The sequence below is a fragment of the Dermacentor albipictus genome, chromosome 10 (assembly GCF_038994185.2).
Source record: "Dermacentor albipictus isolate Rhodes 1998 colony chromosome 10, USDA_Dalb.pri_finalv2, whole genome shotgun sequence".
Classification (NCBI taxonomy): domain Eukaryota; kingdom Metazoa; phylum Arthropoda; class Arachnida; order Ixodida; family Ixodidae; genus Dermacentor; species Dermacentor albipictus.
In genome coordinates, this window is record NC_091830.1 from 46,434,534 (window position 1) to 46,453,128 (window position 18,595).

The 18,595-nt window shown below is 44.8% G+C and overlaps 2 protein-coding genes across 2 annotated transcripts in view; one reads left to right on the top strand and one right to left on the bottom strand.

Moving 5' to 3' along the window:
- The window catches only part of Pus10 (Pseudouridine synthase 10), a 192,568-nt gene that overhangs the window by 20,551 nt on the left and 153,422 nt on the right, over positions 1-18,595 (top strand). The gene's annotated exons all lie outside the window — the stretch shown is intronic.
- The window catches only part of LOC139050455 (neprilysin-1-like), a 45,672-nt gene continuing 34,689 nt past the window's right edge, over positions 7,613-18,595 (bottom strand). The window contains exons 17-21 of the mRNA XM_070526856.1: positions 15,642-15,772; positions 14,489-14,554; positions 13,505-13,600; positions 10,462-10,538; positions 7,613-7,837 (exon numbers count right to left, since the gene is read on the bottom strand). Of these exons, the coding sequence (XP_070382957.1) occupies positions 7,732-7,837; positions 10,462-10,538; positions 13,505-13,600; positions 14,489-14,554; positions 15,642-15,772 (476 nt within the window). The 3' untranslated portion in view covers positions 7,613-7,731. The remainder of the gene's footprint in view (positions 7,838-10,461; positions 10,539-13,504; positions 13,601-14,488; positions 14,555-15,641; positions 15,773-18,595) is intronic.

An 18,595-nucleotide genomic window follows, 5' to 3' on the forward strand; every position in this document is an offset into this window, starting at 1 on the left:
GTACGTAGCAGCATTAACGCTACACAGAGAACCAAATGGTTTTCTATACCAGGCCAGCTAAAGCAAAAGAGACACAAGATCATGTGAACACACAATGCGCAGTTGCGAGCAAGTGTGTGGAGGTTTGCATGTGTATAATTACGATTCTGTACAGCCTAAAGTTCACCTTACTTATGGAAAATAATCTTCTCTATTCGCGACCATAAAACTGTGAAATTCTTCGCTATATTTCATAAAATCTCCATCCTCCTTGTATACGTTAAACTCGAGCTGAAGTGTTACTTTCAGTATTAATATATTTGCATTCCTCGTTGAGTTACTTTGAGATATGTGTATGTAGTGTGTTAGACTAGCATTGTACTTAGTATTTAATTCCGGAATTGTACTTTGACCTCACAACTGTTGTACCTTACATACAATGTATAAGACGCATTATTGCTCGTTATCTTGTTTTATTTTGCAGCGAAGCTGTTTATGGCTAGAGTTCCTTGGATTTTCCGTGTCCGTCAACAAATTTGTGTGTGCAAAAACTCAGCACCCGAATTCGATGAAAAATTGCTCCGTTCTGTGCAAAAAATTATACGCCTCATCACTTAGAAGTGCATTTTTAGTAGATTAGTTACCAATAGCCACCATTTTCGAGACCAGTATACTCTCAGGTAGACAATTTTTGCTTGCTTGCTTACGGGAGTATGAGCGATTCATTGTCTTACGGGATGGACAAATTCCTCGTTGGGAATTCACAACACGTTCGAAGAAATCGTTGAAGCCCAAGAATTTTCCCAGTTTGTCAGACTCTCCGGTACCCCAGCGGGCCGAGCCATACTTGGCAAGCTGGGACGTAATCCCATGGTCGTCAGTCTCGACACTGTGAAGCTACCGAACGACGTAAGATCCAAGATTTACATACACCGGATGCCACGCAATATGCATCCCACCTACAACGAAAGACGACGACGAGCCAGGGGTAAAGCTCTGCTCGCCAGTGCCCGCTTGAACAAGGACCGAACATGGTTCGTAGAGGCTGCTTCGTACGTTCAAGAAGAGGCCTTCTCCTCAGTGGTCATCAACTGTGATTCTGAAATCCTTAGCTGCGCTACCATCCGCACTTCTAATTCCATCGTTGCAGAGTAGGTTGCTATTGCTCTTGCATTGACGGGCAGTGTGCATGACAGGATTTATTCAGATTCCAAGGCCGCTGTTAGGGCTGTTAGGGCCTTTCACATGGTAATGGTGGCATCCCCAGGCCCTACGTATCATCCAGAGTACTAAAGACATGAAACATCACTCTTTGGCCTGGTTCCCTGCGCACCTTGGAACCATTGAGGGTGCCTCGATCAACCCCAACGAGGAGGCGCACTCGGCTGCACGAGGTTTGACTGACCGTGTGCTGGGTAACGCGTCCTCTCCTGGGCGACCCATGCCTCTCTGCTCGTACGACGAAATTTACAAATATAATTATCTGTCAAGAAGACTCCTGCCTTTGCCGCACTCCTCGCTGTGCAGAGCCCAAGCAGTCACTCTCAGACTTCTGCAAACAAGCACTTACCCGAGCCCCGCGGCGCTGCACACAATGTACCCCGAACGGTTTCCAAGCCCGGACTGCACTTTGTGTGGTGATTATGCGGACTTCGAACATGTCCTGTGGGGCTGCGCCTCTGCCAGACCCCCTTTCACCCAAGAGGAAATTATGAGGCTAATTAGGGCCCAGGATCAGACCTCTCAAATCCTGGCAGTCCAGAGGGCTCGCGAGAGGGCCGACAGGTTTCACCTAATGGTCCTCAAGTGGGCCTAGCCAGGTGACGTTGAGTTCGCTTACGTCTATAGTGGACCAAATAAAGTTGTTTCACTCGCTCACTAGCTCGTTGGGTAGGCATAGAAATGCTTGCGCATTTAATAACAGGTGATAAACACGAGATTGTGTCTGCGTGCCTATCGTCACGATTTGATAAATGAAACTGTCGCTCATGGTTTCCCTATGGCATCAAACATAGAAGTAGAACGTTAAGACTTATTTACGGTCTAGCCCCACTTTTCCTGGTCAAATACATGCGAAACGCAGAAATACTGTCACCACACAACCACTTGACCAATTTGATTGAAATTTGCTGTCTTTAAAGGAAAAAAAATATATACTACCGAATACGGGAAGCAAAAGTTTAATTTAGCGCCTGAGCTTTTCCTGCAGAAATTTCTCAATATTGGCAACATAAAAAAACTTGAAGCACGCAGCATACAAATGCTTAACTCTTCACCAATGACAGATATAGCAATTACGCGAGCTAAGCATCACAAGCGGACATATTTGACATATGAGTTTACAGCTTACTTGAACATGTCACAATGTTTGCCTGGTTTTTGTAACAGTTCTACCCACATATTAGTAACATAATACGGATGGGTGTATGATGAATCAATTTCGTGCGCTTAAAATGTCTCAGTAGGGATATTTTACAGGAATATGATTATTTTTGTTGCTTAGTTACACAATGATAACCGCGATGCTTCAGTTCCTTTTTTTTGAGATTTTCTAGAATTGTTTCAAAAGCGTACGATGGTCTATATTTAAAGCCTACTTTCTAGAATATTTTAAATGAAACAAATTTTATCAATTTAGGCACAGTAGATGTAAAGCAAAAGGATTTGTTTGATTACATAGAAGCCCGTAAGGTGAGTTTCCCCTCAAAACCAGCTGTTTGTAACCGGCATAGCAACCGAATGCGCCAGTACCTGAAAACGTGCAATCGGCTGCTACAGCCAGCAAAGTCAAGGTTGAGCTTACGTGAAGCTCCAGTCAGATTTGACAATCTCGCCTCACCCTTACCTCATGGAATGCGTCTTGAGATGCTTTCCGGAGGCTTCACCTCACTTCACCTCAACTCTCAGTGTTCACAAGCAACCTCATCTCAACCTCATATCAGTTTCGTTACTGACGTTGAGATTAAGTTTTCACGCTAAATCTTCTTTCGTATGTTCGAGATTGTGACTCAATCTACAGTGATTTGTTCTTCCTCTGATCATACCTGAGTAGATATCTGACGCCTCTGGCACAAGTAGCTCACACCATGACATAGCCGCATTATCGTACTGTCTAATAAAAAACGTTCTTCACCGGGTGGTTCGAGTTGCGAAACCCGCTTTGTCAAGGCGTCCTGTGAATAAGGTAAGTTACACTTACTTGCAGATACAATAATCTAAAGGTGCAAAAGTTGACATAGGAAAGTGTACTAACTACCGTCGACTCGTTCGCTACGATGAACTCGATATGCGCACAAGCATATCTGCGAAACACTTCGACCCGGGGACATCGAAACAAGCACTCGACCTAACTCATCCTCTAACTGCAGTCCTGAAAATGAGGTAAAAAATTGCTGTCACTCAAAGAAATTGCAGCAGTCACCAACGTTAGCTCACTTCGTGAAGATGATGTCAAACTGAGGTGGAGGTCGAGGTCATGAGGTCGTGAACTCCTCACGGTCGCTAACCTTTGAAGAAAACACCCAGTACGACTCCTAGGTGATACGCTAAACGTTCGGCAATATAAATAGCAGTGTGCGCACTGTACTTCGAAGACTTGGTCTCTTGCCGAGTAGCTGGAAGTCCGACTCTAGCTCTGCGTAAGTAAAGTATCCACTCTGCAACCCTCTGGCTCAGCATAGCGGTCTCTTGTTTGTAAAAACGATTGCGGAATGTGGCTTTGAAATAAATGGGCTGCCGAATGTGGCCAATCCACATCGCGTACTCACCAGATGTCTTTCGCAACTTGGCTGTTTTCGTCACGTGGTAGCCAGCATTGGAAGCGGTCGCCTGAGAGCACGCGAGCTCTGTTTATTTCGCGCATGCGCAGGCGAAGCTGCCAATCTCTGCCGCCACGCAGCGCCAGCAGCCACGAAACTTCTGTGGTCGATGCACCGGAAAGGCAGTCATAAAGATGCATAAATTATTTAAGCGAACGAAAACGCGCTCTCTCTTCTTTTTTGTCTTTGTTTCTCTGTCTCTGATAGAAATGCAGAGGCCGGTAACATATCTTTATTCAAAGCCTCCTATATGTGTTAATCATCGGGCGAAAGTCATTTTATGTAAATTCAACAGAAGTGCTGAATGATTAAGCTGTTTCAAGGAGACGTACAATAAGGGGTGAATATGCAGCAGCCACCACGAGTGAAAGTTTGTTTTGTTGCAGAAATGTTATGCACAACTGTCATTCACCGAAACTGACGATGGACGCGCTACTGAAACCTCACACCTTACTGGTCACAATTTCTAACCATCCACCGGTCAACATCATCCATAAATATTTTTTGTGGTCTTAAATATTACCATATGAAGAAGGCGGTGGAACAGTTGCTAGCTTTGAACTTAGGATAAGAATCTACTGAACTAAACGTAACAGCGCAAACATATAAGACGAGCCACAAAAAGAAAGACACGACACACAAATGAAGTGTTGCTGATAAGAATCTACACTGGCGGAGATTCCTCCCCAGATTTGCTGTGATTGGTTAAAACTATCTGAATATTCCACTGTGACATGGCCAATCCTTATCACTCGTATTCAGGGCACGTACATAGGGTAGGTCGATAATGATGGGCGCACAGGAAAAGTTCGGCTGATGATGAAATTCACGGGAGAAGCCCTAATTACTTGGGGTTTATTTCAGCGCACAAAGAATATACATACGGTTCGAAATAAACTACGAATTTGAAAACAAATAAACGAGGATAAGTACACGTGTCATGAAAGTGATCTGCAAAAGAAAATCGCAACAAGACACAAAAGGAACGTTGTAAACTACCCAAGTTGGTTCCAATTCGTGTTCGGAGAATCGAAAGAAACTGTCTTCATGAGTTGGTTTCTTTTGCAAGTCCTTTCATCATGTGTGTAACATGAGGCACAAAACGTTTAAAACGCGGCTCAGTAGAATACCTTTCAAAGGCCGTTAAGAATAATCTTAGAGTGTGATAAAAAATAAACAACGATTTTTCTCTCTTTCCGCTGCTCTCGCGATCCATTTAGCGAGTTATATTCTAGCGGAATTAAGTGGCCATCTGGTGTTCGTGTAGGTTTTGAGTGGTGCAGCCAATCCCATCGACACTGAAGCAACGGCAAGGCAACCTAGCTCACCCACTCTTGCGTAGCCACTTGATAGCCACTACGGTTCGAGCAGGGTGCAATGACGCCCATGGTGGGGAGAAGGAAGTGACGGACGATGGCTACACCATTATTGTCAGCACGCCATCATGATGACGTCGCAGTCGTGCCATCACTGCCACTCCGGCTGTGTCACGCTCGTCATATCGCCGCCGCCAAGCCATCGTCATACAGGTTTTGTGATAGCCATATCGCGCCATTGTCATCATACACTCCTCGCCATGCCGTTGTCCTCATGCCGTTGACTTGCCATCGTCGACATACAGTCATCGCCTTGCATTCGTCGTGAAACTGTGACGTCACGTCATCGTCGTTACGCTGCCGTTTCACCCGTCATCGTCACTTGAGTATCTTCTTCCTATTGTTGTCCTAGCATTGTTGTCATAGCACTTTCGTCGATCCCTCGGCATCATCCCTTATGTGTCATTTTATCGTAATCGTACGGTCGTCATTCAATCGTGATTACGCCTTTGTTGCCGTACCGTCGTATCTATCGCGTAGTCGTCACACAGACCCTACCATGTACGCGTTGTCACAAAGTCGTCGCCGTACCGTCTTGGTCGTGTGATCGTCGCCACTCTCGCTTCTTCATCCGATTGCCCTCATACTGCCGTCGTCATCTCATTGTCCTCATGACGTCATCATGACGTTATCGTCGTCATTCCATCGCTATAGTTTCGGAATCTACGTCTCATTGTATTCATGCCGTCGTCATCACACGCTCATGAGAGTGACTCGTTGGGCTAGTTGGTACACGGTTATACTTGGAGAATGCCAGCAAACTTGAAAGTAGAAAAAAATCGAGAAGCAGACACAGACAAAGCGGCAGGAAGGTGGCTGTCGCTTTGTCTACGTCTGCTTCTCGATTTTTTTTTTTTTGCTTTCGAGTTTGCTGGCATTCTCCTAGTATGGTCATCGTACGGGTCTGTCGTTCGATCGACGTCATTCCTTCCTCATTCCGTCGTCATCGCGTCGGCGTCACACAGTCGGCGTCGTGCCATTCCACGCTGACGTTTGACCTTGGCAAGCGAGTGGCATAGCAAAGCGGGACGATGTCGGAGTATGTGGCATGTAGCCGAAGCAGGAAAGGTCTCATAATCACCACTAAACGTGTGAAATAAACATGACTTCAGGAATATGCTTCGGTCGCTACACTGCTCGATTGCTACTCGCATTATACCGACGACAATCATCGTGAGATGAGTTCTGCCGTAATTTTTTGTCTTATGGATATAGTGAGAAGTTTATGAGGAATTGCTATAACCTGATGACGAAAGCGTAGCTATAATGAGTTGGGGAACGGACGAACACAACAAAACCAGTTTCGATGAGAGTATCTATATGGGTGTTGTAGGGCAGGCACAACGACACGGACATGGGAGGCACATCAGACAAACCACAGCGACAGCTTCGAGCGTTTGAACTGCTGCTGCAATGAAAGAAATCGGGCGATAATTTGTAAATAGTAGATAATACGAAAAGAAATGTAACAGGAGAGACGAGAAAGTAGAAAAAGCAATAGGGGACACTCTAAACTGGCATAAAGAGGCAAGAAATGATCTCATGGTTCGTGGTTTGGCCGCTCGCCGAGCGTTCCATAAATCAGACACGAAACAGCCATATACAGCGTAAATAACGGAATTTTGCTATTAAGTGCACGCGAGGCCAAACGCGTGCCTCATTTAGCCGAGGTTCATTCCGCAGCGACCTTTGTGCCACGATTTCCGGTGAGACGCCGTTTCAGCTCACAAATTTATATTTCAACCGAAAGCCTTTGGTGGCCGCCTTACTTTCGTGCGCTCGGACGAGGGCACAAATTACCTTTGATCACGTCAAAAAACGGAAGCTCATTTCGTTTCTTCAAATGATGGCGCATATTTCGTAACAGGTGACGGCATGCATGTTTGCTTCGGGCGACGAAATGCGTATTAGGGTGTCTTGTTTACAGCATTCGGTTTCTGCTTGCCAATAAAGTGGAAAAGTTGACAGTCACATTAGCATACGCTGCCGGGGATGAAAGGCGAAAGCCTGCGCTCTCACGAGACATTCATTACGTGACATTTTTCATCCGAATGCGTTGCTTCCTATTCTTTTCTCCCACAAAAGGTCGTGGGTCCGAGTGTATTAATTATTTATGTCTTGGTTAACTTTGCCTTAGTTAACTTCGCACTAATTAACACCAAAAGTGGCGGCTTCGCCTCCCACCAGAGGTCGTGGGTCCGAGTCCCTGTGAATTACGGTGCCATACCGCCGGCCGGCGTAGCACCGGACATCGGACTTCTTTCATCGCACGAGCCATTGAAGGCTTTTGCCTTTTAAAAATGTAGTTCGTCTACTTTTTTACAAAAAAGAAACGTTGGAGGCTAAACCCAACGACGACTTCAAAAAGGAACTTTCGTATTCGATATGTACGCATTCAAAAATCAAATAATGTAATTCATCTGCTTCAAGGGCGCTGGATGAGTACAACCCGTTTATTAACTTGACTTTGCACTAAAGCAGCGGCGGTTAAACGTGCAGAAAATCCGTAGCATCCACACTGCTACGTGCATACGTCCTTGGCTTTATGTCGGGCATTCCTAAAGGATGGCGCATCTCTTGCCGTCTGCCAAGCGCATTGGTGAGCCCGGTGCGCATTGAAAAGCTGCCGAAAACTCCTCCAGGTTCATTAGTGGCACGTTGACCCTGAAAAAAAAATACTGGATTATAGAATTGTTGCCTGAGCAAATGCAGGAAGGACCACCCTTAAAGAAGAATGCTGACACGACGTTTTCGACTTGCCGTTTTTTTTTAACCCGAGGACATTATATTCAGACTGCGCACACTTTATAGGTACCAGTGTGACACAAAATGCGGACTGATCCAATGCGATGCAATCCACAATGCGATCCCGAAGCCAATACAGTCTAACAAAGCGCCTCAAAGCGCCAGCTGTCACGAAGGAGCTCTTGCTTCAAAGAAACTACACTGCTTCCTTAACAAGGACAACGAAATGAGGATACTGCCATTCTCTAACCGAGCAAGCGGTGGGCAACGACAAGAGGATGTGAGATGTTGTCAGCGATGTTGTCGGCTTTCGCTCAGGAAAGCAGGCTCCTGCCAAGTTTGATTGAGCAAAATACAGTCGATGACTTGACTGCCATTGACTACTGTGTAAATATAGGACTGCTCCTCGCAAGACAACTGAACCCATTTGCTTGTCGTAAGGCACGACCAACATTTATTGTAAATAGTTTTGTCATGACCCCCATTGAGTTTGAGGAACTAATAGTTGTTGTTTGCACCCTCTCACTTAGCGAAGCTGCGGGAACTAATAAAATTACTGTTAGAATGATTAAAGACAATATAGGTATATTCGCTGTGCACTTCTCACACATGTTTAATCATTCTCTGGAGTGATTTGTGCATTCTAATGAACTTAATATAGCAAAGGCGGTGTCAATATACGAGGGTGAAGAAGAAACAATGTCATGCGTTCACAAACCTATTAAAAATTTACCTATCTAGTAAAGCAATCACCCATCATCGTCGAGTGCGAAGCATAAGCTAGCGTTTTCCTCACGGGCTGTCAAATATTTGATCTGATGTGAAAAGCTCAAAGACGACGACGAACAAAATGAGAGAAACTTACACACAGGGCGCTCCTCTCTTTGTCCGCCGTAGTCTTCGAGCCTCTCACAACAGATCGTGCTCAACCAACGCGCCCAGCTATCCATCCTAACGCCAAATATTTTTTTTATGCATGTGACGTGTGTTCCCGTCCTGTCACTGCTTCGCATGCCCATTTATCTACGGGCCCTCTTACTAGCCTTGTTCTTCGCCCCATGCGCTTGAACTACAGTGGCTAGAATGGGGAATATCATGAACAGCCAACACACACTGACACCAAAGACAACATAGGGGAAATTACTTGAGCCTAATAAATGAAATAAAGAAACTATAAATTAACGGAAATGAAAGTGGGTGAAAAAACAACTTGACGCGGGTGGGGAACGATCCCACAACCTTCGGTGGGATCGATCCACAACCAAAATGGTCCCACAACCTTCGGTGGGATCGATCCACAACCAAAATGTATTCGATCCACAACAAAGTGGGATCGACCCCATAACGTTCGCATGCGAAGGTTGTGGGATCGTTCCCCATCTGCGGCAAGTTGTTTTTTCATCCACTTTAATTTCAAAGAAGTTATCGTTTCTTTATTTCATTTATTAAGCACAAGTAATTTCCCTTATGTTGCCCTTGGTGTCAGTGTTTGTTGGCTTCTCATGACACGACTAATAAAACTCGGGTCCCTCGGTTAACCCCCTTTCTTCTCGTTTAGAATGGGGAATGTAATTCTAGGCACTGTACCTGAACGTCGCCCGCCATACCGATTAATGGCGGAGAAATTTCTAGGCATGGGATGACAGGGAAGGGATACACTCGAGTGTCTCAGACAGAACCATGCGAAATGTGTTCGCGCATTGTTGCCAGAGCACAAGGAATCGCCGGTTATAAATGTAGGATGTACGAATAGATGGTGCTCAGTTGCTTATGGGAAATGGCCCGAGTTTATTACACATATTGTAGTACACAACCACAACGGGGCACTGGAGAAGAAGCGGGCGGCGCATTCAAAGTAAACAAGAGGAAATCAAAAACTATACAAAACAATATAAAAGTTGTCAAAGTACATAGCCAGTTTCTGTTATGCCAAAGAAACAAGAATGAAATGGCTAAATTTAGAGCATTTCATGTACCGCTTCATGATGGCTTCACTTCACATAGATTCCAGGATGAGCGTTCGATTCGCATAATTCTTTTTCTAACATTTAACTCAATCCCCACGCGAAAACTTTATACCGCCGGAATGCTCCCATATTGCCTAATGTTGCCGTCCTATAATCTATGTAGCAATAATTGTTTTTGAGCAAGCCGGCCAATAAAATAACTTCCCAGATGTTCAACTTTATCCACCTTTTCAACTGCGTTTGCAGTTCAAATAATTCACACACATTCGACGCTAAACTTAAGCTCTGAGGCTCATCTGATGCGGAGTAGTTACCAAATATTGCGTACTGACGCTGCAGAGAACAAAATTGTCATGCTAACCCCCGTATGCAGAAATGCAACTTAAGTCGAAGCACATGCTTGACTTGATTTAGATGACGCCTGGCGTTAACGTGCCCAAAGACGCTCACTGCGTTTCCTTCGGCGCGTTCCCGATAGGCGTCACTCGGTTCAAGTCAAGCATGGGCTTCAACTTAAGTTGCATTTCTGAATACGGGGGTAAGTGCATGTTTCAAGTGCTGACGTGGACGGCTCACCTGTATCGTGTCGGAGATCGGTGATCCTTCTTTATTATTTCCTTATTTCGTTCTGCACTTTCAAATGTACACTGCAGCTGTGAATGAAAAAGAAAGTATGAAATAACGAGATAACTTGCGTATCAAACTTATTTGCGCACCAAGTTCACTAACTCTTATTCGCATTAGTTCATTATTTACATATTTATGGATACCAGAGTTCGGCCCCAACCAAACCTTCCCTACTAAAGAAAAATTTCCACGATATTACACATACGGCATGCTTAAAGCAACCTAAATGAATTTATACGCAGGCGTTTTGGCGTTGTGTACAATAATTTTTTTCTTTGGTTAACTAATTACGGATTGGTGGCACAAGAGTGCCTCACTATTTGCTAAAGTGGTATTTTATTATGATCAATATTTTTCATATACCGCGTGTAAGCAGTATAGGCCTACTTCCCTAGGAAATGTGTCCGTCCATCTGTAACGCATGATACGGTATACGCTGTGCATATGCATGCAGTCACATGTGGGGGTGTATGCCGGGTGTCCCACTTGAGCCATACTTTAGCAATGTGCACATGCCACGTAGCTGGACGGAACCAAGGTGATGTTGCAGCAACGGGGGTCATAGCGCTGGAAGACACGGATAAGTGTGAGACAACGGGGCGGGCGCTAACTTTCGTCTAACAACTAGCGCAAAGAACCATACTTCAAGGTAGTGTTGTTTTGCCGGCGCTTCGAGAAACTCAGATTCTTCTTGTTGCATTCCGTCTAATTACATTAGTCTTAATTAATTAACGAATTTCTTAAACGTTATAATTAGATGAAAAGTGTTAATGAGAACATTGTATAGCAACATGGAAAACTCCCCACACAGCTTTCTGTTTCTCAATACGTACTACATAAAAGCTTTTTTTTTACAAGCATGAAAAAATACCAAATTGCCGCTCGACTGGCCACTCGAAGTACTTCATATATATATATATATATATATATATATATATATATATATATATATATATATATATATATATATATATATATATATATATATATATATATATGTATGTATGTATATATATATATATATATATATATATATATATGTATGTATGTATATATATATATAAAGATTAGCTACTGGAAAGAAAAGAATGCTTCTACGCACTGTCTGTGAAGTCCCACTGGTGGTTTCTGCAGTAATCTTTTAGTCGTGTGTGTGTGTGTGGCAGATGGAACTATTCTAGTGATTGAGATTGATCTGCCTTGCTCGAAGACGCATAAATTATTTGCACAAGAAACAGAAATGCATAATTTAACAATTAACAAGATTCAATAATTAGCTTGTTGACTAATTTCTAAACGACTCATATCGCGAATTACGAATTGTCGTCGATGAGTCCTCAAGGCCTGTCCTCTTGGAGCGAACTTTGAAGCTATGACCGATTTTGAGAGATAGACGCCGTTAAACTTGTAGCTAAATGCACTTTTGTTCCTCACACTAGCGTTTTAGCAACAAAGCTAATTCTTATGCATTGAAGTACGCGTGTAACTAGAACACGAATGCGTTTCGTCGCGCAATTCATGAGCGCATTCCACAGAACTGGTGCGATGCTGAGAATTAGTGAATCATCCTCACAAATGGAGTGCCGTGCTTCATGTATACGGCTGCCGAAGTGGATCGTAATGGCTACACCACTGTCCTTTGGTCGGTGGCGTCGGCGGCGTGCCATCTTTCGGTGACTTTCGGACGAAATCTTAGAATCCAAGCCTGCCTAACAGCAGTTTCGTAACTCATACAAGTTTAAAGAGACTATCGGTTTATATTCGAATATACATATGGTAACGCTGACGTAATAGTTCTGCGGAAACTAGCGAGGTGTAAAAAAGCAACTAATAAAGAGAAAATGAGACGCCCACCCAATGGTAGCAACTGCTACGATTGGGTGGATGTCTCATTTTTCTTTAAGTGCTTCTCTCCACCTTGCGGGTTTCCGCAGAACTATTACGTCAAACTCCTGCCTTTGCCTCGAGTTGTTTATAAATTCGACTTCGCCCTGCCATCTGCTAGCTGCCTGGTTAGCCCAGATGGTAGATCAGGTGCCCCGGAAAGGCGGTGGTCCCGGGTTCGAGTCCCGGACGAGGACGAATTTTTCTTCAACTGCGATGCTTTTCTATCGAGGAACCCGCATGGGTTTCCTTTGTAGCGATTGCGACGATTGGGTGGATGTCTCGTTTTCCCTTTATATATATGGTGACCTCAAATATGTGGTAACGTCATTGCAGTGCCTTTACTGGACATCAATCAAAACTTAATACGCTTTTCTTCACTGCACACGTAACTTTGTCGTTTCACAGGAACCGACGCCTACTGTAGTGGTGGTGGTGGTGGTAAAAACTTTAATTCGTCAACAGAAAATGATTTATGAGATTAGATGTGGGAAGTCATGATGGCTTCGTGGGGTGGCCGTCACACCGTGTCTTTCGGCGACTCCTAAAGCCCAGGCCACGGCCTGCAGTTGAACCGCGGGTTCCGAGCTGGTCACCGCAGCCTCCCACTGCTCTCGGTTGGATAGCTGCCATTCGGCTCTAGGTTTGAGCTCAGGGCGTCCGTGCAAGATGTGTGCTAAATCGGCTTTGTCGGCCTCGCATAGCGTACATTCGGGGGAGTTTGTCCCTGGATAGACTGCGGATAGTTTGTACGGGTTGGGGAAGGTGTGCGTTTGGAGTTGCCTCCACGTCGCCCGCTGGTTTTTGGTTAAGGAATCGTCAGGGGGTGGGTATTCGAGTCTTTCGTTTTTATAGTATTGCGTAATTTCGTGGTAGGTTATCATGCGCTCTTTTGCCCCTCGCAGGATCGGTTGGCTCACTGCCCGGTTGACGAGTCCTCGGGCGAAATTGTCATAACATTGCCCCATAGGTGCATCGATGCGCATGCGCAGCAGTGGTACACGCATTACGAGATGTCATTTTAGGCAAGCCAATTTTGCGCTGTTTCGCACTAAGAGAACTCGTTGAAGTACCGCAGTTTTCCACCTCAAGAACTATTCATACTTACCGAGGCATGGGAAAGAAAAAACAACTGCTCTGGAGAGAAGTTTTCGAGGCCCGGCAACGACACCTTCGGTTTGCCCTCAGATGAAGCCAGGTATGCCTGAAAGTGAAACAAGAACTGGGATACCGAGCTCTTTACGCGTCCGTAATTTGCTGGTTCATATCCAACTATTTAAAAAAAGAAACTCTACACAGTGGGTTATGGGGGACAGCGCAGTGAAGGAGTCCGGATTAATATTGTGCAGCGTACGAGCGTATTTTTTTTGCGCAGCAGGGAAATCACACCTAAGTGTAAATATGCATGCTACTGGAAAGGGAAAGGTGTGCCCTCTCGACGTTGCTAACTAAACGTTGTTTAAATTCTGGGGCATTCTTCTTATATATATATATATATATATATATATATATATATATATATATATATATATATATATATATATATATATATATATATATATACATATAAGAAGAATGCCCCAGTATCCAAGCGTAACACTCAACGCTGCCCGTTGAGTGTTACGTCGGTGCACTGTGGTGAAATTTGACGGAGAGCCGCAGGGGGACGTCCGAAATTGCTAGACACGCACTCTGTCACTTCAACAGACGAATTTTTTTCTCGGCGATAAAAAGGAAGAAATACCCCGCCATGTGCCTTCAATAAATGCTGAAACGCAAAACACGTTTTCATCGAGGCACTAAGCAGGATTGCTTAGCGCTTTTGGCGGCTGCGCTGCAAGGCGCGAGGTCGCGGCATCGAATCCCAGTCGCGGCGGCCTCATTTCGATGGGGGCGAAACGCCGAAACGTCCAGGTGTCGTGCGTTGGGTGCACGTTAAAGAGCCCCGTGGTGGTCAAAAGTAATCAGCAGTCCCCCCTCCCCCCCCCCCCCCACTACGTGCCTCACAATCAGATCGTGGTATTGGCACGTAAAACCCTGCATTTTTTTTAATTCGAGGCAAATAAAGTTAATGAACAAAAAAATCACTCACGTGGAATGCGGTTTGAACTGCGGCGTTGTCAGCAATGTCTTGAACGTAGGTACTAGTTGCATTGAGCTGAAATTTAAATAGACGCGATCAGGGAAGGAGGAACAACAGGTCTTTGAATACGTTCACAAAGCTCATGATTCACGTTTCACTTTGCAGTTGGTGTCCTGTTTTGTTGTTGTTCTTTTCGTAGTATAGCTCATCATCTATTGCCTTATTTTGGTAATTAGGCCAACTGGCCTGATACATCATGGATGGATAGGTAGGCTGGTTGGTAACGTATAATAATAAAAAGTTAGAGCTAAATACACGAAGGACACGAGCGCGTGTGGTGTGTGTTTCTTTTTCTACGTCCTTCGTGTTTTAGCGCTCTAAGTAAATATTACTGATGCAGCATATGCGCTAGTTTCTAATGTTTTCTCCAAAGTTAGCGGCTTATCTTTCCACAAGGTACATTTTGAAAGTCTTTAAAGCAATCTGTCATAATTCATGACTCATGGGTTTACTCTCACGCCACAAAACGTTTTACGGCGTTAATGTATCAACTACCAGATCTGTTTTTCCACAAATAATTTTTTTCGTGCTTCCTTCCTGTAACTCTTTCCTTTATTTTAGCATGATATAATGCTTACATGCATATTTAGTCGCTTCTACACACACGTTTCTCCTTTATTTTCATATCATTTATATACGCGTTAGGCTTCCATTATTCCTGTGCTTATTTAATGTCTGTTAATTCGTAGCAAGTCCCGCTTGCAATTTTCACTTATGGGCATTCCTCATGCACGTGTCACTATCTATTTTGATATTTCTCAATGAAATTTAAATTTAAATTGAGACATTCGGAGAATATTCTCGTTTTCAAAGGATTCGAAACATGAGCGGATTGTGCGCTACAGTAGTGACATACGCTCAACATTCGCTCAACATGTGTTCAACATTCCCTCAGCATTCGCCTGATGAAGTTTTTTTTTTCATACGTTTACTTTTTGTCTCAAACATCGTAATAATTTTCGCACTCTACACAAATGCACGATATGTTCTGAAAAAAGAAACGGCGTCTTGCTTTTTTGTTTGTTCATGATTCAGTGATCCGCCTGCTTCCTGCGTGTATTCGTGCGGTAGAATTGTCGTGAACAGTGTCCAGGCATCGTACCGTCATGTTGGCCAGAGGGTCGACGATGTTTCCGTACTGCTTCAAAAAACAGTCAGCCTTTTCAAAGAACGCTGCCCCGGTGTAGTTGGTCCACCACTTGGTTTCCATTCCATGAGCGTCGTAATGCAAGCCTGCGAGTCGAGCTTGTTCGTCAGCTTAGAACGCCACGCCAAAACTATTCTTTTGTTCCATTAGGCTTTGCACGCAACGCCGTAGAAAAGGGCGAGGTACCTAACAAATTACCAGCACAGAGGTCTGGTATCCAATTCTAACATTCTAACCTTCGAGAAAGAAGAATGATGGGTGTAACGTTAAGGGATAAGAAAAGAGCAGATTGGGTGAGGGAACAAACGCGAGTTAATGACATCTTAGTTGAAATCAATAAAAAGAAATGGGCATGGGCAGGACATGTAATGAAGAGGGAAGATAACCGATGCCCATTAAGGGTTACGGACTGGATTCCAAGGGAAGGGAAGCGTAGCAGGGGGCGGCAGAAAGTTAGGTGGGCGGATGAGATTAAGAAGTTTGCAGGGACAACATGGCCACAATTAGTACATTACCGGGGTTGTTGGAGAAGTATGGGAGAGGCCTTTGCCCTGCAGTGGGCGTAACCAGGCTGATGATGATGATGGACCTTCGAGCTAGGAATTATCGTTTTCGTTTTCTTCTTTGTCCAAGTACTTAACCTCCGTTTTAGATGCTAACTTATTGCATTGTATCATTACTGCCTATTTGTGCAGAGGCTGTGGCAGAATTGGCTCTGATTACTTATCAGACGCAAAGTTTTCCTTCCCATATTTGTGTTCTAGAAGTTTTCAACCATATTTGAAACATTTTAGAGCGTATTTCCCTAAGCTCCTTCTGCCAACTGTCCGTTGCTGTCATTTTGAGGGCGTGGTCACCCCGTCAAGCTACTTACTCAGTGTAGTAGCTCCTCGTGGCCGCTCCTGGCTTTCACCGAAAAATTAAAACAAAGCATTGACTCGAATTGAATTGACCAAGTTTAAGATATGCTCTCGCACTTATCTCTGCTACGTTGTTCCTCAAATTTCGGAAAAATAAAATTTATTTCAACATGGTTCGCTTGGTACTGCAAAACAGTCTCCCTTTTACTCTCAATCAATGCACTGAGTTGCTCACTGCAGTTCGTCACCCACGCTTTGCTCGCATGTGATGCTTCCCGCTCGTCCTATGGTACCTTGCCACTGTGGATGTAAATGAATCGCTGTGGTTGTGCCTGCTCGCCGAGTCAACCTCATTTCACTCGTCAACGATGTTCTGGCGTTCGTCAAGCCACTGTATGAAAAACGTTTCTATACTGTGTGGGATTCTCCTCCCGTGCTCTTGGGACAAAGGAACGACAGACAGTAGTGCAAACAATCACAAGGGCATTTATTGCACCTTTCATAGATCAATGCCTGCTAGCCGAGTTGCTATCCACAAAACATGCCGATGGGCGCGCGACAAATCTAGAAGTCCGACTCACCGCGACCGGAAGCGAGCGAATATGTTCGCCCCATGCTGGATCCAAACGCCTGGTCGTTCGCTCGTACTGTCACGCGAATGGCGGCGCGTTCCAAGGTAGCCACGCGAGACGGTCTCGCAGAAGCATGGGTCGGCGCGGCACGGCACGTCCATCCCGCTTGCTTCCCGACCCCCAAGAGAGAGAGCGCCTTGTCCCTCGGCGCCCGAGTAACGCCGCAGTGACGCGACACTCGCGCCATCTCTCGCACCGCGCTTGTACCACTCCGACCACCGCGGCCCACGCGGCGACGCCGCACGGAGACGGGGCTATGCGGGAAAACAAGATATCAGGGGATGCGTAGCAGGGGACACTAGCAAGTTGCAACGAAGACGATAAACTTACACGTTGCAATATAAACGACTTAGTTTGCGCGAACGTTGTTGGGGGAAAAAATGGACCCATAGCGGTTGACGAAGCACACGCACAAGTGGACATCGATCAAAACCTGCCGGAAACCAAGTGCGCTTGGCCAAGCCCACCGAACGCGAAGTCACGTGATGGGCCGACTCTCAGCGGGAGCAAAAAAAAATGCTAAGGGGCAGGATGGCCTCATTGAGAGGCCATAATCTGCATAACCTTGTGAAGCCTTGGATGCGGGAGGCAATGCTCACTCATGATTTCTGTGATTCCTCCATGCCAAAACATACTCGGGGATGGCAGAGAAATATATGCAGTGATGCAATTCTGCTGTTTCACACATGGAAGGCAACGCCTTCGATCGCTAGGCAGATTTCTCTAGTCTTCATATATAGCTATGCCGGTGTTCCTGCGAAGACATTAATTTTTTTTAAAGTCCCCTGTGGCAGATAGCACAATTTTAATCGTTGAGTCGGACTGCTCAATGAAGCGGACATTATTTGCACGAGGAGCCGAAATGCACAGTTCAATAATTATCAAGAACGCACTAATTATTGTGTTAGCTAATTACGCTACAGCAAATATTGTAATTTACAAATTGTAGCGAGGGAGTTCGCAAGGCGGATCCAGTTAGAACGAATCCCGAGGATGACAACAGCAAGGTCGATTCAAATAGGTCGCGAAGCTTCGGGCGAAAAGCGGTTCAGTACAAATTGCCACCGACATCAGCATGACGGGTTATGGGAGAAGCGATTGAAGCGCGACTATGTTTGGAGGGAACAAACATTGGGAAAGAAAAACGCGTTTTTTAATTCAATCGAGACACAGTTAGATTCATTCAACGAAAATAAAATTCCTAGTCAATTTTATATATTCGTGATGAGTTAAGAAAATACGTTTAATTTTATTATTAATAATAAATGCATTTCTTTTCAGCGCCCATCGCTACAGGGGGCGTTGACCCCACTATCACTCGCAGTGCAATGCACGTCTTGAAATAGGCAGAAAGGCCCACTCATATAACCTGCTGAAATACGCCCCCCTCACAATTTGTGCTTTCTTGCTTGTCGAA